This window comes from Brassica napus, chromosome A4 (genome assembly GCF_020379485.1).
Source record: "Brassica napus cultivar Da-Ae chromosome A4, Da-Ae, whole genome shotgun sequence".
Classification (NCBI taxonomy): domain Eukaryota; kingdom Viridiplantae; phylum Streptophyta; class Magnoliopsida; order Brassicales; family Brassicaceae; genus Brassica; species Brassica napus.
The window spans coordinates 21,109,011-21,131,309 of record NC_063437.1 but is presented as its reverse complement, the minus strand read 5'-3'; the positions used below and the strand labels follow the sequence as shown (position 1 = coordinate 21,131,309).

The following is a 22,299-nucleotide window of genomic DNA, read 5'->3' as shown; positions in this document are numbered from 1 at the left end:
CGCTTTAACCACGTACTTCTTTATTAAAACTCGCATTGTTACGTAGTTCGTGAAAATAAAATACAACAGATAATGTTCAGTTTAAAATAAATATTTTTGTCTTTACTGACGTTCACATAGACTTGACAACTCAAGCGGAAAATCCTTGATGATGAAGTAGAAGCCATGACGATGAATCAAACAATAATGGAAAAGAGAGATCTAGCTTTGTACACATGGAGCTATTTGGATAACACAATAGAAGCCACCTATAACGAATAACGCAATGCCTTGGAGTCTTTCTGCTATTAAGATTGATAGTTACTGGAGGGATATAGACAAGAATTACCTATATATGATTCTGAGAATGCTCCTGCACAACTGTGTCTTGAAATAAATGGTCACAAACCATCAAATTTCTTATCTATATGCTTCTTTTTGTGGCAAGCACTTGCCTGTTTGTTTAAATTTATAATTAATAGCCGGGCCCAAATTTGAGTAGACTTGGCCTGGTTGTACTTGCTTGAGCTAGTCATATCTCATAACCTATCTCACTGAAAACGTTCTCTGTGCAGAAAAAGACTTTAGTTTGTTACTTTGTTTTGGAGGTAGTAAGTAGTAAGTAGGAAAATAGACTACGTTAAATGTGTTGGTGGGTTTCTTATTTATATTATTTTTGAGGAGGGTTTGTTGCACCAGATTTTTATTATTAAATACTAGAAAACTAGCTTTGTAAATTAATATATTAATTAATCTAAGCTAACCTAAGCTTCACTCGATGAAAAAAAGAAGCTAGGCTTCTCTCTCTCTAGTATAGCCATCATTTACTAAAACATGGATTCAACTATAATATAACCTAATCCCTTATATATTAATTGAGGAACATTTGAAAAGATGTAACCTCAATTTTGTATTAATTAAAAGAGACCCCAATGCATAGGTGACACTCAATTAGGTAGTCAATTACATTCAATTGAAAAATAAGTAGGTCCACATTCGATTTTTATATGTTGTTAGATACATAAGTTGGTCAAACTATATGATATAATGATATGATATGATATTTTCTTTCCTTAAATAAAACCTACGGAATTACCATAAATGACTAATATATATATGACAATTAATGAATTTAATAATAAAGATTTGATAACAATGTATATCTCCTCCATCATTATTAAAATAAATTAAACAATCAAATTAGCTATAAAAATAAAATTTAAATTTTTTCGTATATGTTATATTTTGAATTTTTAAAAACGACAATAAATGACTAAAACTATTAAAATTATTATGTTAAAAATTAATGATCAATGGTTTAACATTTTTATTATAAGAAGATACACATGATTTTAAAACCATATGAGTAAAAAATATCATTTAATAATAAAATATATATATATATATATATATATATTAAACACTATATACCATAAGATTACATAAATATTTTAATATTAAAACTTTCAATGAATTTTCAAGAACATTTATAAATTATAAACTTACTAAAGATTTCAGATTGAAAATTTTGTTATCGATGATTTAAATATTTTGTTATAAAACAATATGAACGATCATAGAACCGTATGATTATAAATTCTTATTTAATAAATAACTATACAAAATATACTATTTCTAGAAAAATAGGTTGGTCCTTCTTAACTTATATTACACTTTTTATTAAACTAACTATCGAATTGATAAATAACGTACCAAAAAATGTTTTGCACTTTCCTTAAATAAAAGCTACGAAATTACCTAATATGATTAACGTATATGTGAAAATTAATTATAACGAATAATAAATATTTGATAACAATTTTTGTATCTTAGTTCATTTTTTAATTTTATATTATTAAAATATATTTAAAAATCACATTAAATATATAATACAAACATTTTTAATTTTTCTTATATGTTATATTTTGAATTTTTAAAACGTCTATAAATTATTAGAAACTTGAAGATCCCCACTCTGAAAATTTTGTGATCAATAGATTATTTTTTTGTCATAATAAGTTACAAATGATCATAAAATTGTATTAATATGAACTTTTATTTAATATTATAAGAAGATACACATTATTTTAAAACCATATGAGTAAAAAATATCATTTAATAATAAAACATATATATTTATATATATATATATATATATAGATTATACTATATACCATAAGATTACATAAATATTTTAATATTAAAACTTTCAATGAATTTTCAAAAACATTTATAAATTATAAACTTATTAAAGATTTCACATTGAAAATTTTGTTATCGATGATTTAAATATTCAGTTATAAAATGATATGAATGATCATAGAACTGTATGATTATAAATTCTCATTTAATAAATGACTATATAAAATATACTATTCTTAGTAAAATAGGTTGGTCCATCTTGACTTACATTATATTTTTTATTAAACTAACTATCGAATTGATAAATAATCTACCAAATTTTTTTTTGCACTTTCCTTAATTAGAAGCTACGAAATTACCTAATATGATTAACGTATATATGAAAATTAATTATTATGAATAATAAATATTTGATAACAATTTTGGTATGTTAGTTCTTTTTTTTTTAATTTTATATTATTGAAAGATATTAAAAAATCACATTAAATATATAATAAAAACATTTATATTTTTTCTTATATGTTATATTTGAATTTTTCAAAACGTCTATATATTATTAGAAATTTGAATATTCCCACTCTGAAAATTTTGTGATCAATAGATTATTTTTTTGTTATAATAAATTACAAATGATCATAAAATATAACGCATATAAATTTTTATTTAATAAATATTCAAACTAAATAATATATATATAAATATATATATATATATATATATATATATATATATATATATATATATATATATATATATATAAACATTAATGATTTAAAGCAACAAGATTGGCTGATCAATTTAGTCGTCCAGTTGAAATCTTTCAAAAGTATGTGAAAGACTAAAGTCAAAGTAAATATGGATTTAGAATAGCAGTTATATTTTACTAACCAAATACCGAAAAAACCAAACCGAACCGAAACTAACCTGATATCCGGATTGAACACCCGTAATCCAAATGAAGCTAAACTATTGTTTCATTTTCCAAAATATAATAAAAATAATAACTTAATCCCGCGCAAGGCGCGGGTCTTATCCTAGTGATATAGTATTTGTTAAGTCAAATTCAATAAGCTAGCATTCCTTCAAAATCGACGAATTTTATAGTACAATTTGGGTTTAAGCATTTTAATGTAATATTTTATTTTTTTTATTTTAAAATCAAATAATTTTATAGCAGATTCAAGTTTCACTCCAACTCTACATTATATTGGTGTGAAAATAGAATAATTAGTAAAAAAATAAAATCATTACTTTAATCCCAATAATTGAAAAAAGCAAAAGTTATAAAGTTGCAAATGCTTCTACGTGCATGAAAAATACACAGCAGATTAGATATTCACCGTTGATTCCATCCTAAGTTTTAAATCGAGACCGTCCATTTTATCAATAACCCCCTTATATATACATCTACACACACAGCTTCGTTTTGTGCTAAAATCTTCATAACATTTTCTTGAGAAAACTTCAAAATTTTCTCAAGAATGTTTGCTGAGTCTGTGATTAGTTTCTCTCAGTTGATCGCAAAAACCGTCATTATCGTCTCCCTCTCCATCTTTTATCTCCGTCTCTTCCTTAGACTCGCTTCCTTCCTCGTGAGCCGCCCTTGGCGCCGTTACCGTACATTCACCGTTCGCCGCTGCCGGAGATGGAGGAAGAAAACGTCGGAACCTTACTGTTCCATTTGTCTCCAAGATGCGGCGGAGGGAGAGAAGATGAGGCGGTTAACGGCGTGCGGCCACTGTTTCCACGCCGAGTGCATCGATCCTTGGCTGGAGAAACGGTCCACGTGTCCTCAGTGCAGAGCTCAGATCCCGCCGGTGCCGCCGGAGTATCCTCTGGTTGCGTTATTTGTCCCTCCCGGCGTGATAGAGTTGTTTACCAAGGAACCTTAGCTCTTTCGTTATCATTATTCTTTATAATTAATTAAAACTTAAACTGAGTTTTAATACAGAAGTACATGATTACGTAATCAGTAACCAATGTAATCTTTGTACTTGTCGCACTCATAAAAGAAAAAAAAGTTTTTCGAATTTGGACCATATATTATCGGTTGGCGACAAAACTAAAATTGCATATGAAAGAAGAATTTAAAGTGCAGAAACAAACAAAAATATACAGTTTCTTATAAGATTTGTTTCCTATTTTCTTGGACTTAGGGTCTGACTGGTTCAAACGCAGCAGTTGCGGTTGCGGCTGCGGGCGTTTGCGGATGCGGGTGGTTGCGGTTTCTAGCGGTTTTAAGAGATTTGTACGACTGGTTCTGCGGTTAGAAATTGGTGCGTTTGCGGGATACTTACGACTGGTTAACTACCAAATACAGCAGCGGTTAAATAATAAATTAACAATATTTACATTTTATATAATTATAAAAATATCAAAAATCATAATATTATAATAAATATGTAAATTATATTTTCAAAGTTATAGTTTTAAATTTTTCAAAATTATAGAAAATATTTTTATTTTAAAATTTTATAATATTAATTAAAATATAATAGATATATTTTAGTATTTTTATAATTCCATTTTAAAAATTTTATTTTTATTTTTATTTTTGTATTTATATGGTTTTAAAAAAAAAAGAAAAAAAAATTATCCTCCCGCAACCGCCCGCAACCGCAAACGCTAGCTGGAACCAGCTTTTGATTTTAAGAGGTTTGGAGCGGTTTGAAGCGATTTGTAGCGGTTTGTATGATTGTTTCGAAACGCTGTCAACCGCTACCAATCGCAAAAGCTGCGTTTGCGGGTGGTAGCGGGAAAACCAATCAAGCTCTTAGTCTAAGTATTTCAAATTCATTAGAATAAAAAACAGCTACTTTGCAAATGTATTAATCAACAACAACTCTTTTGAATTATAGGTCTTTTTGTATGTATAGCTTGAATTATTTCAAATAATAAATACTGAGCTTACTTTTGAGCCTAAATTTTTTATCATAATAACCTAACCTTAACTTTAAGTTGAACTCCTTCCAAATTTGAACTTCAAATATCCAAAATCTTCTAAATATGCTCATACATCACGTTTGAGCACCACCATGCATAAAACAACGGCACATTCAATCACACACTGTGTCACAACGGACACTACAAACACACAGTCAAAAGCTTTCTTTCTCCAAGGTCCATTTCATAAGACCATGTACCTCCTGTGTAACAATTAAACATAAATGTATGTTTCATGTTTCTCCAATCACATCAAAGGCAATTATTTTCCTTCTTTTTATGACAAATTTCTTTCTTGTTTTTTTATATAAAAAATCAACTTTAATTACCTAACACATCATTTCAATTTTAGATAAATTTATTCTTCTTTTTCATACTCAGTTAACACTCGCACATCAAAGTATACAAGTTTCCTTTTTAACAATTTTATAGCTCAGTTTCCTTTATTAGTTTTTATATTATTTTATGTACCATTTTGCAAACTTATAAAGAAACATTTCAAACAACTGCATCTTCAAAACTTCTAAGTTTATATCTTAAAGATATATATATATATATATATACATATTTTACAACACCAGGATTTACTGTAGAACCGCCAAGTGAATGTATACAGCCTGAAATTAGGAATTTAAGCTCCAAATAATGTTATTATGTGGTCCGCGGAGAAGCATCTACATTTATGAAGAAATTAGTTTGATTTGTTATGGGTATCTAAAAACAATTTTTAGTGTATAAATTTACATGTTTCGCTGGATAATAGCAGTATAAGTATACGCGTACACTCTAGATGATATAAGTTTTCAAAATTAGCATCTAACTAATCTAGTTTTACATAATATCAATGCGATATCTATTTAGTATTTGATACCCCAAAATCCACCAAACTTCGTCACCCAATAAAGTTAGAGAAGCAGTGTTAACTAGTGCTCATTAATGTTCTTGTTTACAGGTAAACACCTCTGATAATTTTGTTTTCTTCGCCACTTTACGATTTTCTTACCTACCAATTACCATTATCTAACCCACCATCGAATAAAGTTGGCAAGTCTTCTACAAGTGGCTTTAATCTTTCAAATAGTGGTTTACCGAACAATAAACATTTATATAAGATCAAAGTTGCAATAGTCTAATTAATAATCTCTGTACTTTCGTAACATATATAAATTGGGGAGTTTTTAACTTTCTATATATAGCTATACAGACTGATTATATAAATGCTTTAGTCTTGGATGCATGTTACCTTTTGGCATATAATTCTTAAGTCTTTGACAATTTGCGTTACAATTACTCTAATTTAGTAGTTTGGATTTATGCATTATATAAATGTAGTAGTTTGGACTTACGAATTCTATATAGCTTTATGAGAACCTATCACTCTAATTTCCGTTCAAGTGTCCATTTATCGCACCCTTTAGTCATGGCTAAAGCTGACGTCGCATGTAGTCTGTAGAGCAGGAAGAAACGGTGTCAGTATTACTAGAAAACCTCTTTTTAATGACAAAACTAGGTTTGATTATTATTTTTTTGGTGTATAAATGTATAAAATTTTATTATTAAAATACTGCTTTGAAAAATAAAAACCAATTGCAAAGGAAAAGTCATTTGTTATTATGAAAATGTACACTTAAATGATTCATATTAATGACCCATATTAATTAATCAATTTGGTAAACGACTATTTTCGAATTTCGTTTTAAACATCCACACTCAAAGTCTTAATATTTACACGCACAAAAGAAAGTTGTGAGGCTGAGTCGATTCTTTACCATTCTTGCATCAGACAACCATCCCCAATGGCTCAATGTCTCCCTGATAAATCCAGAAAATATAGTTAAGACTCATCGTCTCCCCTAAGAAAACTAATTTTGAAGCAATGTTTTCTTTTTTTTCCTACTTACAGAGCAATCATCATGAACACGCTGTATGGTCTCCGTAAAAAGAATATTATAATGAATAATTTGGACTTCATGTTTCATGCTTAAGTATTTAAATATTAAATCTATGTATTAAAAGAAAACTTATCCCATTCCATACTTTTGTTGATGTTTTTTGGTTTTTGGGTATAAATCATTTATAACTCATGGTATTTATTTTATCAAAAAAAAAAAAAAAAACTCATGGTATTTAGAAAACAAATATTGAGTACTAAATCAACTTGGTTGTCTTCTTCATTTCCACTCAATTGGATGATGACGTTTTCGACTTTTTGGAGTTTGTAGGTAGATATCTAAAATTTGAAAAAAAAATAGACTTGAATAGATAATTTTATTATCATGATTATCTTGAACACGTGATAGTTTTTCGGAATCTTGGTTGGAACTTTGGTTAGGCGTAGAGTTTGTTATCTTGATTTTCTGCTTAAGTAGGATGATAGTGAACTAGTTTGTATACCTCATTCAATATATTCATGTAACACAAGTGTAGAGATAGCAAAACGCACTCGCGGCTCTCAAATGGGCAAGTGTTACTCTTAATTGATGACTGAGTTAGAGAAAATGTAGATCCATATGACTGGATTTAAAAGTGAGAAAAGGCAAGGAAAATAGAAAATGTGATCTTACAAGTTGGTTCCTCTAATCATTCACACACATGTCTGACATTTACAAGCGCAAAAAAAAGGAAGTTGTTCACTATCAGAAACCCATTCACACACGAGTCTTGAACATTGTTGCATCAGTCAATCAATCAATCCCCAATGTCGAAAATGGCTCAATGTCTCCCTGATACATCCAAATAATTATAGTTTAGGACTCAATGTCTTCCCTAAGAAATCTCATTTTGAAGCAACGTGTGTCTTGTTTTACTTACAGAGCAATCATCATGAACACGCCATATGGTCTCCGCAAGAAGGTTTGCTACTGAGAGAACGGTAAGCTGTGGAAAGTAGTTTTGCTCCGACAGTGGAATCGTGTTGGTTATTATCACCTCTTGAAACAGACCGCTCGATAGTCTACTGATTGCAGGAGGGCTGTTTCCATATACCAAGCATCACTATATAAGCTTCTCTGTCTCTTTATACTTCCAACAACTTGAAAAATATTTTCACATGGGCTAACCTAAAAACGGCATGAGTGGTACATGCGTAGACTTCTCTTGCTCCTTCTTGGTGTAACAGAGCTGCACCTTTGCTTATGGTTCCTAATTTGTTACAACAACACAAGTGTCTAAGCATAATGGATAATGTTTTTGAGATATATACGCAGTTAGAGACTTGCATAACTCACCCGCTGTGTCAATCATGTCATCCACCATTATAGCTACTTTCCCTTTAACGTCCCCAATTAAGTTCATCACCTACATGAAACGGATTGTTACATATCAAAGCCAGCCTCGGTTAAAATGTATTTCCCACTCCGTTCTTCTTTACCTCTGCAACATTGTGCCCATGACGTCTTTTGTCAACTATTGCTAAAGGAGCATCGGATAGCTTCTTGGCAAAAGCGCGAGCCCTTGCGACTCCACCAACATCAGGCGAAACAACCACTAAGTCATCAGAGGATATGCCTTTGCTTGCCAGGTAATCAAGTATCACAGGCTGTTTATAAAATATTGATCGTAAGAAAATCCATTTTCACAAAAAGTAATCAATGCTTTAAGGGAAGAACCTGCTTTACCTGGCCATAAACATGGTCAACAGGAATATCAAAGTAGCCCATAGACTGTCCAGAGTGAAGGTCACAGGCAAGAACACGGTCTGCACCAGACTCTGTTATCAGATTAGCGACAAGCTTGGCAGCAATAGATTCACGTCCCTGAGTCTGCAAGAATATGCACAACAGAAGGTTCATATGAAAAAAACTCTGTTAGCCATCAACTAAAAACTAATTGGAGCCACAAGAATGAGACAATAGACAAACTCAAATCAGCTTCATGCAGAGAACTAAGCTATACCAATTTGATTACTTTTGGAAACAGGCCAGTATGCTTATAAACAAGGATGCAGTGTTTGAAAGAAGATTGATTCCAAGGCAGATTCTCATTAATTTCAATCAAGGACTTGCCTTTCTATCAGGAATGAGACAATAGACAAACTCAAATCAGCTTCATGCAGAGAACTAAGCTAGCAATTTGGTTACTTTCTGAAACAGACCAGTATGCCTATAGATTCCAATAGTTTCAAGATAACAACGAAAGGACTTGCCTTTCTATCAGCTCGAGCATAGCCAAAGTAAGGAATCACAGCAGTGATGGTCTTGGCAGATGCTCTACGGCAAGCGTCAATCATAACGAGCAGTTCCATAAGGTTTTCATTAGCAGGTGGGCACGTAGGCTGCACAAGAAACACATCGCATCCCCTAACACTCTCTTGCAGCTGAACATAGATCTCCCCATCAGCAAACCGCTTAATCTTGATTTTCCCCAGCTCCAGTCCCAAATAGCATGAAATCTCCTGCACAATCGCCAAGATCCATGTAGTTACAACATAACCAGTTTCTTCCTAATCAATTAATAAGCAATTTGAACAAAATCTCCAGCTTCAAGCAACTATCCCAAAGTAGATACCAGTTTCTTGCAATTCAATCAGTTTCTTCCTATTCACAGCGATTCAAGCTCAGATTAAGCAAAGGAACCTGAGCCAAGGAAGGATTAGCAGTGCCGGAGAAGATACGGAGCCGCGTGGTGTTATTCTTAATCGCATCCTCCAACCGCGTCCTCGAGAGAAGAGCGCTCGCGGGAGCGGTGTCGCCTGTAAGCAGATACAGATCGTCGGAGTTCCCGCCGTACGAATCCACCGCCTTACACTTCTACAGAACAAGATTCTCATCAGATGCGAGCGCAAAAGACTGTAGAGAGAGAGAGAGAGAGTGAGAGAGACTTACGAGAGGAAATCGAACGGAAGCAGGACCGCGATGAATCAGAGGAGAAGATCGCCGGAGATCCGCCGCCGGTAAACTAGGTGAAGGTCGCGCGTGGAGAAGAAACGCCATTTTGTGATTCGATTGAGAGATTTTTTTAGGGCTGTCAACAACAGTAAAGAAGAGAGTCTGTTTTATACCCGCGAGATACGAAAAATTGACCCTTTTGTATTGTTTTTAACTAAACCGGTAACTGAATAACTAACCGGTAACGGCAAAAATAACTAACCGTAGCGTTATATATTTAACCAAACACTTCTTAGATATTGAATCTGATATATAAAGTTTGTTATGAGAGAATAATGGGTAAAGTTTTGAACATTCATCTATAGCTGCAGCCAAATGCCTTTCATTCTTCAATTGTTTGTAAGTTGATGCAGCATTTCTTTGAATCATCAAGTGATGGAGATATGTAAATATGCATACGAAATATGAACTAAGCTTGGGACTAGACAAGTCTGTTATTGATTAGAACAAAAAAATTTAAACCGGAGCTTCTAGTTCTAGTGGTAAAAAGCTTACAACTGTGAGTACCGTTACCTGAGTTTGAATTCCGGCTACTGGAGAATTAACATTTCGGCATCGCCAGGGACAGAGGACCGACACGTAGCAACACATGACTAGTCTGGATTACTTCTGTGGGTCAGGATAACTCTGTATAATTAAAAAAAAAAAAAAACAAAAACATTTCCATAATCAACTGTTTCTAGCTTCATGCCATTGGACTTTACAATCTGATGAATGTTCTTCCACATCTAGCAATAAAGAGCTCTGCAGGCCCACGCTCAGGCCCAATACTCAGTATCATAACATTGATTCGGTCGAACCGTGTGGAACATAGACAGCCTCCATGGAAATAGAAAATGTAGCTTAACCTCATCATTTATCCATAGATTTAGACAGATAAAGAGCCCAAGAGCAGTAGCAACAGGGACCACCTATCAAGAATGTACCACCAGCTTTCATTTAAACAATATACCAAATGTTTGAGCAAACACAATAAACTCGATAAAGCATTTGAAGCCTTTGATGTCAATAAACATTGAAACATTCAACTAAAAATAAAATATACTGTGGAGCCAAAATTCATAATCCTCTAGTATGCGTTCTCCCCACGTTCTTATTACCAAAGATGTAACTCAAAAAACAATCTCACAATATTCTTCACTTTGTGATGTGTGTCCTCTCAATAACTCGAGAGCTTTTGCTTTATGGAGAATAGAAGGAAGGAGCCGGGAGGAAAGGAAACGGTGCAGCAGAAGCGTAAGCTACAGGAGCCTGAGCAGCACGTTTCTTTCTTCTCTGAGTTTTTACTTCACTTGATGCAGAGTTTGATAAACCGGCTGCTTCTAGGAGTGGTTGTTTGTCCTCATCATAGACGCGGTGTATAAGCAGACCAGACATGAAAACAGGTAGGAAGAGAAGACTGGCGTGGAACATCTTCCTTGCTTTCTCCATGGTTCCGTGTCTGTAGAATGAAAACGCGGTAGCAGCAATTGCCATTGTGAGAAGCGTTGATTCAAGACAGAACCAGCTTGATGTCAAACCCCCTGTGCTCACAAAAATGGAAGCTTAGTCAACATACAGAGATGAATCCACAAGGAAGAAAGGACTCACAGTCATAGGCAATGAAACCGAGAGGGACCATGTAAAAGCAGTTCCTAAGAGCCACTGCTGCTATTCTCTTCCCTGATGGATCAAACAGCGACAGCATCTTGTAACTGAAACAACAAGGGGCACAATATCAAAACTGAGATTATGCAGCTGAGCTGACCACTTTCAAGAACAACACTATAGGTAAAGGAGACATTCTATCTAGTATAAAACCCATATGGTTCATAATATATCACCCTCCAGCTGCATAATCATCGCGGCAGAGATGTGCAAGGGCCATGAAATGAGGAATCTGCCAAAAATAAAGAGCAGCTGGAAGAATCATCGAATTGTATGAGATCTCGCCAGAAGCTGCAGCCCACCTGAACAAACCCACAAAAACATAAATAAATTTGCAAAAAAAAAAGCAGACATGAACAAAGTGAAACGAAGAGGAAAGGATACCCAAGTAAGGGTGGGATGGCACCAACAACAGCCCCAACCCAAGTATTCACAGGGTGAAGCTGCTTCAACGGAGTGTAAACAAACGCGTAAAGCACAAGATTAGCAGACGCAAGTCCAGCCGCCATCATATTAGTCTGCAATAACCTTGTCGCAGAAGCAAAAAAATTACACTCACAATCTCTATATCCCACATACATAACCCCCAAAGAAACAAGCAGTCACCTTGGTAGCCAACAAACAAGCACCAGACGCGCCAGCTATAGTAGCCCACGCAACAGCATGTGGAACACTCATACGCCCTGAAGGCAACGGCCTTCTCATCGTCCTCTTCATCTTAGCATCATTACTTATCTCAAAAATCTGAAATTTCAAAAAGAAAAAAAAATCAACGATGATGTTTTAATCCGCACCATAACTAAAATCTTTACATATATCTATCCGTTTTTATATAAACGGTTAGAACCAGTGTTACCATTAGTAGCCTAAAGTTGATAGCTTTTTATCTTTTAACTCAAACCTGATTCAAGGAGTTAGCAGAAGCAGCGATCATCATGGTACCAGCACACGTGTAACAAAGCCCCGCTAAGTCAACCGCACCGTTCCCCGTGCCGAGGATGTAGCCAGTGCCAGATGTCGCAACCACGAGCATGCTGCAACGGATCAAAACGAAAGATACCATTTTTATAGAGAATTTCAATCAAAGTTTCAAACTTTTACCATTACCATATACCTGAGCCGAGCTTTGGAGAGCTCCCAGTAGCAGCGACCGTAGTGTTGACCTAACCCCGCCGCAGCCGCGATTCTCGACGTGGCGGCGACGGCGCTTGAGGAGAGGACTCGATTGGGATCGGATCCGGCGCCGGAGATCGCTAGCTTAGCAGTTGGTTCCGATGAGAGCGGAGGCTGGGGGAAGGTGTTGACGGCGCATAGTTCGCGGGACCAAGGGATCAGTCTAGGGTTCGGCGACGAAGAAGAAGAGGACAGAGAGATTCTCGAGGAGAAGCGAGAGACGGCGGATCTTCGCCACATCGTTAGGAGCGAAGGTTTCGGTAGCCCGAATCAGTAGGCGTTTAGAGGGCACGACGACGGATACGTGTTCATCAGATGAGCAAAGATTGATTTGCTTTTCAGATATTTCGAGCCACGGCGGCTCTTCACTTCCACAAAGAGATGGAAATGAAGGAGCTAATTGTAATATTTTACATTGTTTAGGATTATTTGAATATTATCACAGAATCAAAGGGTTTGTTCTATAAATAAATAAATTGTAGTATCAATGGCTGGGCTCTGGTCCAGTTATGGATGGGCTTTGGCCCAGCTTTCAGTTACCACAAAAAGGTAAGAATTAAACTCACATAATCTTCTTTCTAATAATATCTCCAATCCATCAATATAATTTTCTTCAAAACAAAAAACAAATAAATGTAGATTTCATTTCACTCTAAAATAAGATAGCATTATAACATGAGTTCTTATAACATTGGAAATATAAAACTACTATTTTCTCTATACAGACGAATAACATTAGATTCTGTTTCATATTAAATATTATTTTAACTTTTTTTTCTTGTTATAAAAAGAATGTCATTTTAAAATTTCTATGTAACTTTCAACTCAATAATAATTAAAAATGTATTGATTTTTTTAAAAAAATTATTTATCTAAAATACTAATATATTTAATAAAAACTTAAATAAATTTCAATCATTTTTTAATATTTTTAAAAATATATTGATTTAAAAAAAAATTATTTATCTAAAATACTATTGGTTGAATATGTATAATTAATAAAAACTTAAATGCATTTAAATTATTTTCTTAATATGTGTAAAATATCAAAATGACATTTTTTATGAAATGGAAAGAGTAAATAAAACTCATTCTTCTAATTGTTTTTTTAACAAATTATAGAAAGTGAACTGGAGATGGTATAAAACATTAATAGAGAGTTTCACAAGACATAAGATTGCTGGATAATGGAGATGGTATAAAACATTAATGATTCAGACACATGAAACTTAGAGTTCCCAATGACATAAGATTGCTGGATAAAACAACAAAACATTAGAACTATGCTGGAAAAAACCACTATCAAAACTGGCGGTTAATCAATAAACAAACAACCAACTTAAAGATTCCTCAAGAAGATGACCAATGTTCATTCAATCAATGAGAGAATTCAGCATCTGTCTGAACTCAGGAATCCTTTTTGCTTCCACAGCCATCACTAGTCCCATCAGCTGATAATTCTTCATCTGCAACCATTAAAACCAAAATGATTGCATATCTTCAGAAAACATTTGAAAATCAGAAACAATGTGCATAGTCTGAAGAGAGAAACTTACTTCATGAGAAGTCACAAGCTGTGAGCGCATAGGGTACGTGAAAGACCAAGAACTCAACTGCAAAAATACAAAATCATTTCAACAAAAAGTTCATGTAATCTCGAGAAAGGTAACGTGAGAGAGAATACGTTACCTGGAGAAAGAGTTCATCTTCTGGCTTAAGGAATACTGTTTCCTCCTCCTCTTCTTCACCACGACGAGGCTTCCTCTGCTTGGGATTCTTCAGCTATACATCAAACATCACATCAATAGAGATTCAAAAAACAACTCCTTACAGTTACAACACAAAACTCACCTTGTAAATCTTGGTGACAAGCAGATACCACTTGAACCGGAACGAGCCACGAAGCTCCTCGGTAGGCTCGTCTTCCGTAGCCCACGATACTTCATCAAACAACCCATCGTACAGCGGAGGAAGAAGCTGCGGAGGAAGGTTCATCACTCTCTGAGACACCAAGATACCAACATCATGTGCCTTCTTCTCCAACATCACTCCAAGATCTTTAGCTACACTCTTCTCCGAACAGACTTGAAGAAGAAACTCTTTCAACTCTCTAAAGCACTTGTGCTCCTTGTATCTCGCCAAGTTAAGAGCAGAGACGACAGCGAACACAGACTCGTCCTCATCATCTGCTACTTTCACTACGGTTCCTACTGTTGTCTGCTCCAGTACCAGATCAACAAAGCTGCTCAAGTCCCACTCCTTGTCATCTAGATAGTTCTTTAAAAGAATCTTGACTCCGTTGAAGTCTGTTGGCTTAGGATCAAAGAACTCAAAATCTGCTTGTACATCTCCCTTCAAAAATATCAAAAAAATTAAAAATGATAAACAAAGGGGGTTTCAATGATTCCATCTACAAATATCAAAACCACTATTCTAAAAATTACTATAATAATAAATAATTCATTATTTATAAATTACAAAAATTAATATACTGTAGTATAAAAGTCTTATGAATATAGAACAATATGAATATTATTATTATTTGTAAATCATCATATTTAACCTATTATTTTATACTCACTCAGTTCCGAAAAGATCCATGTTTTAAAAAAAAATTGTTTACATTTTCAATCTATTAATTAATGGTAAATTGTAAACTTCAAAAACCATAGTTGTGTTTATTGAAATTTTATTGGTTAAAAATTATGGTGAATAATTAGTTACAAAAAAATAATTTATCGGTATAATAAAAAATTTCATGTTTTCTTAATTTATCTAAAAAATCTAAAGCATATACATCTTATTGAAACGTAGAGATTATAATTTACCATATTGTTATAGTTGGTAAAACGCCTAGGCCTACTAACTAAATAACCCTCGTTCTAGGCTCTAACTAGGCTTAAGCTTAGAGATAAGGATCAAAACAGAGGAGTCTGAATAATCTTATTACCTGAGAGTCTTCTTCATCAGAGGAGTCTGAAAGCTGTTCTTTTTGCTCCTTTTTCGACAAAGTTGGGAGCTTTTGATCTAACAAAACAAGAATGATTCGTTATTACAATGTTTCTGAACAGAAACTTCTCAGTTTTAATGATTACTACTACTACTCACCAAAAGACATCAGCTCTTCAGAACGTGGAGAGTCATCTTCTTGTTGATGACGATGCAGTTTACGCCTTGAAGCTAAAGCAAGTGACCGCATAAACGGTGAAAATGCTAAAGGTTGGTGCTTTATGAACCTTCTTCCTCCTGATGGTCTCCGAGGCATCTATTCAAAGTAACAGCTAACAAACTTTCAGACCAATTCAATTGAGACATATGAAACATAGACACATATAAGAACCTGTCCTGCTCGATGAATTGAGTTCAAGGAAACGAGAGATAGAGAGAGAGAGATCTGACCTGGAAACGCTTGCTGATATAGCAGAGAGAGGAGGATAGGAAGCTAAAAGCACTTCAAGTTTCGACCCTCTGATCAAACACGAACACGACCTAGAAGCTCTCTGTTTGTGAAAAACCCCCAAAACCTTGTTCGACTTCGATGTCTATGAGGAAAGTGTGTGAAGAAACTAACGACGTCGTTTTACTCAAAAGGAAACCCTAGGCTACATAAAAAGGCCCGTTAAAATATTCATTCGTAAGGGCCCATATAGATTAATGGGAACTTACAAGCCCAGTTGTTATTTCTTCATTGGTTATTGTATTATCTAGGCCTCGGAGTTTTTAACGAACTTGAAGTATCGGCCTTAACTAACGGAAAAAACCGAAACCCAATCCGAACTGTTTTACAAAAATATCCGAATAGAACTTATGAAGTTATTACTTTAGACTTTGATTATAATCCAAACCGAAATCCAAATTAGGATCCGAAGATATCCGAAATTAGTTAAATATGTTAATGTTTTTATATATATTAAGGTGATTTAAATATTTTAGAGTATTCAAAATATTTTTGTAGTTTGTTTTATTTGTTATTTTGAATATTTTTAATTAATTTAGATAATTTAACTAATTTTTTAATTAGATTTGTAAATAATTTATATATTCTGAAATTTTTTTGGTCAATTTTCGAGGTTTTTAAAAATATTTTTTTTTACGATTTTAAACATTAGTTAAATCCGATCCGAACCGTATCCGATCAGATAATTAGTAAAAATCAAATGGTACTTATGAGCATAACACCGAAAATCCAAAAATCTGAATCATTCGGACCGAAACTGAACGGACCACCGAAAGCCCATGCCTAGTATTATCTCCATGTCTTAAATCAAGTATTGTTATGTATTTTGAGAAACTATTAAGAAATATACACAATTACTTTAATTAATATTTTTTTGAGAACTTTTGATTAGATAATATGGATAGAGATGCACTTATGTGTGGATAGAATTTTATAAAATTTCTGAAATTTTGTTTTATTTTGAATTTTTGAATATATATTTTTGGACAGGAGAAAAACTCTTCTCCTGGGGTACAAAACTAAAAGAAAACTTAATTATATGTAGTAAGCAAATGACCATATCAACCTTATTACATTACACTTGTTAAACTTCAAAACTCTGATATCTTAACCCTTTTCACTTGTGGTTTCTTGATCTTATCATCATCTTTTTCCTTCAGGAATTCCTTGAACCACATAGCTGACATTTTTGGATAACGCTTAAGCCCATTCTCGTAGTCTACGTAGAACAATCCATACCGTATTTCATATCCACAGTTCCATTCGCAGTTATCCAACAACGACCACGCAAAATATCCATCCACTTGGACTCCATCCTCGCTACAAAACATTTCATATCATCCGTATCAAATTAATATCCGTTGAATAAAAAAACCTTTTCTTTTGTGAAAAATAAAAATTGAGCTTACTATATGGCTTGGTGAACGTTGCTAATATGTTTCTTGTGATAATCAGTCCTCTTCATATCCATCAACTCGTACAGTTTTGGCTTCTTCTCTTCGTATGCATCACAATGTCCTGGTCAAATAGCAATAATAGTTGTGAAAAAATATATATTAATTGGGGAAAATTTGAAGCATATTGGTCGTGTTTTATATTATTACCATTTTCGGTGATTATAAATTTAGGGTTTCCATATTTATTCTTGGCGTAATTCAAAACTTTTCGTAGTCCTTGTGGATACATCAAGTTCCACTCTACCCCACCCTAAAATCGTAAAAACAAAATAAATCAATGGTAGATATAAATTAATGAGCATGTATTAACAATGCAAAGTCATTATAAACTAACCTGTGCACCGATGGCCTTGCCCGCCTTATTTTGTTCTACAAACATAGAAAAGCTTGTGAGTAAAAAAGAACAAAAACCTAAATGATATTGAAAATATCACAATGAATGTTCAAAATTTCGTCAGATTGTAATAACGACATTTTATAAGAGATTAGTGCTTAGGGTTATTAGAATATTTTTTAGTACTGATCGTAATTAACTATGCTAATTTTCTTAAATTGACTACATACTTTTCCATTCAACATGTTGGTCTGATCTCCAGAACGGCTTGTCTGGATCCACTTCATCAACGTTTTTAGCGTAAACAGAGCTGTAATAGTTTATTCCAATAAAGTCAAAAGATCCTTTTAACTTTCTTGATTGGCTTTCGGTAAAAGACGGTAATCTCTTTCCTACTATCTTCTTCATCACTTCAGGATAATCTCCATACACCGTAGGATTCATGTGCCTGTTTATACACTTTCTTTATAAGAAAATGAATTTTGATAATGATTATGAATTACTCGATCATACCATCCAAACATAAACTCCATAGCTCGCTCGGCTGCTTCTACATCTTCGTCACAAGTTACATCATATGGCTCGTACCATAAAGGACAATGCGCCATACCGATCTTACCATCTTTACACTGAACACAAGTATGCATTAGTTAATTGTAATGTTATATATATTAATACATAGCTAAAGTACTAACTTTGTTGTATACTATATGTTGATCAGTAACATTTTGACCGTGTGATTAATGGTTTGGTCCTTATGTTTATCAAGACTAGTGGTTCTTACATTATGGCAATTTCTGAAGGCTTCAACGGCTTCTGCATGAGAAAGAAGAAGATTGTGACTAACGATATAAGCCTCATGACCAGATTTTCCGGCTGTGGCTGCATCATTCATGTATTTTGAGGCACGTCCTGGTGCTTTTCTTCCGGCATCATAGCCACCTACGCTATAGACCCATGGTTCGTTTATCGTCAACCATAGCTTCACTCGGTCTCCAAATTCCTCAAAGCATATGTTAGCAAAATCTCGGAAATCCATTCTGCATAATATAAACATCCATATACATATTATATTTCATAAAAAAAAAACTTTTGTTTAAATGTTTAGCTTACGTAATGTTTTCACTTAGAAAACCGCCATATTCTTCTTCTAGAGCTTGAGGAGTATCCCAATGAAACAAAGTCGCGAGAGGTGTGATTCCTGTTGATGTTTCAAGATGTCAGAAGAGTTGGATTAACTAATTTTATGATTCGACTAATGGTATACGAGTGAAAGATTATATACGTATATATACCATTGGCTAGTAGTTCGTCAATGAGCTCATTGTAGAATCTAATTCCTTCCTTGTTTACTCCCTTGCTTAGTTTGCCATCTTGTAATTTAAAATATGAGAAATGTTTTAGAGATATACATATGTGATGATGTTTTGCACTTATCATTAGAAATTAATGAAGAGATTACAAGCAAATAGTTTTTTTTTTTTCGCTTACGAGGTAATATCCGGACCCAGGAGATGGAGAATCTGAAAGAATCCATGTTGATATCCTTCATTCTTTGAATATCCTCCTGTCATTGCATATAAGTCATGTTTTTTTAATTACATTAGTGTAACACCTAAGTGCATGAAAATGATGGCTACCGAATATGCATACCGACCTTGTAACGATGATAAAAATCGATTGTCTCGTCCGCATTAGAGTGGCAATTTCTTTCTGAAAAAGAAGAAAAACATTTTTCAGATGGTTTTTAATAGACTGATTGAGATTGACGCACCATTTATAAATTTAAGGGATATGGATGATATATATACAAAACCTGGATACTTGCGAGCAAAAGTATCCCATATACTTTCGCCTCGGGAACCTTCTTTCACAGCTCCTTCATACTAATTTCGAAAAGAAAAAAAGAAGTCGAGTCGATCATTGTGGACCATGCACATATTCAGATCATATGTTTCTATATAGGTATGCAAATATTGCATTTTATCCAGAATCATTTTTCAAGTTTTATTTATATTTTTGAATGTATAATTTACATAAATTTACTGGTTTTCTTTGTTAAAAATATATATTTAAAATTTTTACAAAAATATATATGCATATATATATATATATTAAAATTTTAAATTAGTAAAATATTTTATATTTTTATATCCGAATTTATTTATTTGTCCAAGTTTATTTATTTTATTCACTATTGCATGGAGTATATATGTAATTTGAGAGGGTCCTACAAATATTTCGCTGATTGTCAATTTGTCATGGTCGTATCTGTACAGTGTACTTACTTGGTAAGCCGATGAAGCAGTTCCAAACAGGAAACCTTGGGGGAAATCAGCTCGTCCGAATGATTTCTTTTTGTCAAAACTTCTCTTTCCTCTGTTAACGAGTTGTATAAAAACAAACAGTTAGAAAATTGTAAAAGATGCATGCTGATACATGACATGATAACGCAAACACACACACATATATACAAACATTATAATACATATATCTTTTCTCTCAAAGAATTCACTTACTGTGTCATTATTTACAACAGAAGACCTCCCTCAAGAGAATGATTTCACTTAAAGTTGGAACTTCTTAACTCGCAAAAGCCAGACCTTTAAATCTGCGCACACACATACATGCATATATTTTATACCTATATAATATGTGGTGATACCTAGCTAATTTACTAGATTATGGCTTCGTATCTAATAACATGTTAAGCTTACGAACATGGCTCAGAGAATTGTTGAAACAGAAAACATACCAATATTGAAGATTTTTGTCGATGGAATGAATTATGTGATCCGGGCAGCTATTTATACAGAGAATGGAGGTGAAAGAAGAACGAAAATGTTTATTATGCACTGTATTTTATTTCAACGTCAACGTTTACTATGCTTTGTTTGTGACGTTAATGTTTCAGAAGGTTCGTACTAGGAGTAATAAATTCCTTTTTGTAAGGTTCGTACAATCTTGGCCAATCTCTCTTGATTTTTGTAAAATTCCTTTTACTATTCTTCGTTATGTAAACCCAGCAGGGGATTTTTTTTGTTGGTAAAATCCAGTAGAAGATTTTGTAATTGAACTTGAACACACATATAATTTTAGTTAAAAAGAAAACAAGTAAAACGATTTTTTTTTTCTGAGAACAATAAAACGCATTGATGGAAACACGTTTTACACTTTGTAGAGTTACCTCTATGATTTAAACATGTGTTCACGTAATTTATTTGTGTATGTTCCATTTTGTATGTGTTATATTTATACCTATGCCATATAAGTTTTTGATCTATAATTTTAAGATTTACATTATTTTTAACATGATATAGATGATTATGTTCCTGAAAACATTATATATATGATTATATTCCTAAAAACATGATATATATACTATTATTTGCTAAATATTTTTTCGTAACGGAGCTCTAACGTTAAAAATTAGAGTGATTAATATCGTTTATACCTTTAATGAATAAAATATATAAATTAGATAAAAATAAAAAAAAAATTAAATTTTTAGTTGATAAGATAAGTGATTAAAATTAATAATAATAATAAGAACTGTCCAAAATCTAAAATATATATTTTAAGAGAAAACATAATTCTTATATATACTATGTGGCTATTTGAAAAATATCTTTTAATAAAAAGGTTAAAAATTAAAAAAAAAAACAGAAACACATAACTAAATATTAATGAAGTAAAATTCTTAATTTTGTATAACTGAAAACAGAATATTGAGTGATTTTTAAGATTTTATTAATAATAAATATAGTATACAAAGAGATTTTTTTTTAAAGTTATTACATATATTTAATTTTCTGATCGTTGAAATAATCAGCATGTAATAATCAAGATGAGCTATAATGAATATGTTACTTTATATCTATGATTTTGCTTGACGCTAAGTTTCAACGTTCAAATCACTTATCGATCTTACTACAGCTCCATACTTTTAAACTTGCATATCTATGATTATTCACGTATTTAGTGTTTAAACTTCATGTATATTTATTTCATAAGGTTGATAGATCTAACTTTCTAAATTCTAATTAGACTATTATGTTTTCTAAATAGAAAATCCTCACTTCTTTTTCTCAATGAAACCACCACTCCATCTACACATTTAATTTTGAGATATCTCTTATACATTAAAGCAGAAGCATTGTAATAAATGTATTCACACTATAATAGACACGTGGCAACCTCACAATAATTTGATAATAAGTATGCTAACGCGTTCACACTATATTCATAAATGTGTTCACATTATGTATTTTGTGTTTTTTT

The 22,299-nt window shown here is 32.9% G+C and overlaps 5 protein-coding genes across 8 annotated transcripts; 1 reads left to right on the top strand and 4 right to left on the bottom strand.

Moving 5' to 3' along the window:
* Window positions 1-3,088: 3,088 nt before the first annotated feature.
* On the top strand, window positions 3,089-4,151 carry LOC106429275 (RING-H2 finger protein ATL57-like). Its single transcript, XM_013870018.2, has one exon. It carries the CDS (start codon window positions 3,603-3,605, stop codon window positions 4,011-4,013), a length of 411 nt encoding a protein of 136 aa, XP_013725472.1. The 5' UTR covers window positions 3,089-3,602; the 3' UTR covers window positions 4,014-4,151.
* Window positions 4,152-7,521: 3,370 nt separating this feature from the next.
* LOC106429305 (ribose-phosphate pyrophosphokinase 5, chloroplastic) lies at window positions 7,522-10,140 on the bottom strand. Of its 2 annotated transcripts, none has more exons than XM_013870052.3 (9): window positions 9,888-10,140; window positions 9,639-9,812; window positions 9,209-9,457; window positions 8,682-8,825; window positions 8,435-8,602; window positions 8,292-8,361; window positions 8,124-8,205; window positions 7,876-8,035; window positions 7,522-7,787 (listed from the first exon to the last, which is right to left on the bottom strand). In XM_013870052.3, the coding sequence occupies exons 1-9, from the start codon at window positions 9,993-9,995 to the stop codon at window positions 7,749-7,751; spliced, it is 1,194 nt and encodes a 397-aa protein (XP_013725506.1). In that variant the 5' UTR covers window positions 9,996-10,140; the 3' UTR covers window positions 7,522-7,748. The 2 variants fall into 2 exon arrangements, with proteins under 2 accessions (XP_013725506.1, XP_013725507.1); XM_013870053.3 differs by having other exon boundaries at window positions 9,639-9,809; window positions 9,888-10,064.
* A 722-nt stretch (window positions 10,141-10,862) lies between these two features.
* On the bottom strand, window positions 10,863-13,196 carry LOC106429304 (protoheme IX farnesyltransferase, mitochondrial). Its single transcript, XM_013870050.3, has 7 exons — window positions 12,712-13,196; window positions 12,499-12,631; window positions 12,204-12,341; window positions 11,982-12,115; window positions 11,774-11,899; window positions 11,541-11,644; window positions 10,863-11,473 (listed from the first exon to the last, which is right to left on the bottom strand). The coding sequence occupies exons 1-7, from the start codon at window positions 13,008-13,010 to the stop codon at window positions 11,133-11,135; spliced, it is 1,275 nt and encodes a 424-aa protein (XP_013725504.2). The 5' UTR covers window positions 13,011-13,196; the 3' UTR covers window positions 10,863-11,132.
* A 751-nt stretch (window positions 13,197-13,947) lies between these two features.
* LOC106429210 (protein BCCIP homolog) lies at window positions 13,948-16,360 on the bottom strand. The gene is made up of 7 exons (XM_013869953.3): window positions 16,170-16,360; window positions 15,879-16,035; window positions 15,721-15,797; window positions 14,622-15,122; window positions 14,460-14,552; window positions 14,327-14,383; window positions 13,948-14,236 (listed from the first exon to the last, which is right to left on the bottom strand). The coding sequence occupies exons 2-7, from the start codon at window positions 16,033-16,035 to the stop codon at window positions 14,144-14,146; spliced, it is 978 nt and encodes a 325-aa protein (XP_013725407.1). The 5' UTR covers window positions 16,170-16,360; the 3' UTR covers window positions 13,948-14,143.
* A 796-nt stretch (window positions 16,361-17,156) lies between these two features.
* Window positions 17,157-20,808, bottom strand: LOC106429220 (beta-glucosidase 27). Of its 3 annotated transcripts, none has more exons than XM_013869966.3 (15): window positions 20,774-20,808; window positions 20,538-20,629; window positions 20,307-20,397; window positions 19,835-19,904; window positions 19,676-19,731; window positions 19,510-19,585; window positions 19,314-19,391; window positions 19,132-19,219; window positions 18,803-19,058; window positions 18,532-18,647; window positions 18,249-18,466; window positions 18,019-18,053; window positions 17,832-17,934; window positions 17,637-17,745; window positions 17,157-17,547 (listed from the first exon to the last, which is right to left on the bottom strand). In XM_013869966.3, the coding sequence occupies exons 2-15, from the start codon at window positions 20,543-20,545 to the stop codon at window positions 17,319-17,321; spliced, it is 1,533 nt and encodes a 510-aa protein (XP_013725420.1). In that variant the 5' UTR covers window positions 20,546-20,629; window positions 20,774-20,808; the 3' UTR covers window positions 17,157-17,318. The 3 variants fall into 3 exon arrangements, with proteins under 3 accessions (XP_013725420.1, XP_022574279.1, XP_048634750.1); XM_022718558.2 differs by lacking the exon at window positions 20,774-20,808 and adding an exon at window positions 20,740-20,758; XM_048778793.1 differs by lacking the exon at window positions 20,774-20,808 and having other exon boundaries at window positions 20,538-20,766.
* Window positions 20,809-22,299: the final 1,491 nt, after the last annotated feature.

Excerpts from the sequence above, each read along its gene's own strand:
- LOC106429220 (XM_013869966.3), bottom strand. Across the intron at positions 19,059-19,131 it reads TTTCTAAGTGAAAACATTAC|AATGGATTTCCGAGATTTTG; the intron begins GTAAGCTAAACA and ends TATATTATGCAG. Across the intron at positions 18,467-18,531 it reads ATGGAGTTTATGTTTGGATG|GCACATGAATCCTACGGTGT; the intron begins GTATGATCGAGT and ends GTGTATAAACAG.
- LOC106429210 (XM_013869953.3), bottom strand. The coding sequence starts at position 16,035 with ATGCCTCGGAGACCATCAGGAGGAAGAAGGTTCATAAAGCACCAACCT. Across the intron at positions 15,798-15,878 it reads TGAAGAGCTGATGTCTTTTG|ATCAAAAGCTCCCAACTTTG; the intron begins GTGAGTAGTAGT and ends TTGTTTTGTTAG. Across the intron at positions 14,553-14,621 it reads TTGTCACCAAGATTTACAAG|CTGAAGAATCCCAAGCAGAG; the intron begins GTGAGTTTTGTG and ends TTTGATGTATAG.
- LOC106429275 (XM_013870018.2), top strand. The coding sequence starts at position 3,603 with ATGTTTGCTGAGTCTGTGATTAGTTTCTCTCAGTTGATCGCAAAAACC.
- LOC106429304 (XM_013870050.3), bottom strand. The coding sequence starts at position 13,010 with ATGTGGCGAAGATCCGCCGTCTCTCGCTTCTCCTCGAGAATCTCTCTG. Across the intron at positions 12,116-12,203 it reads CTTGTTTGTTGGCTACCAAG|ACTAATATGATGGCGGCTGG; the intron begins GTGACTGCTTGT and ends AGGTTATTGCAG. Across the intron at positions 11,645-11,773 it reads GATGATTATGCAGCTGGAGG|TTACAAGATGCTGTCGCTGT; the intron begins GTGATATATTAT and ends TTGTTGTTTCAG.
- LOC106429305 (XM_013870052.3), bottom strand. The coding sequence starts at position 9,995 with ATGGCGTTTCTTCTCCACGCGCGACCTTCACCTAGTTTACCGGCGGCG. Across the intron at positions 9,813-9,887 it reads CTTCCGTTCGATTTCCTCTC|AAGTGTAAGGCGGTGGATTC; the intron begins GTAAGTCTCTCT and ends CTTGTTCTGTAG. Across the intron at positions 9,458-9,638 it reads CTAATCCTTCCTTGGCTCAG|GAGATTTCATGCTATTTGGG; the intron begins GTTCCTTTGCTT and ends GCGATTGTGCAG.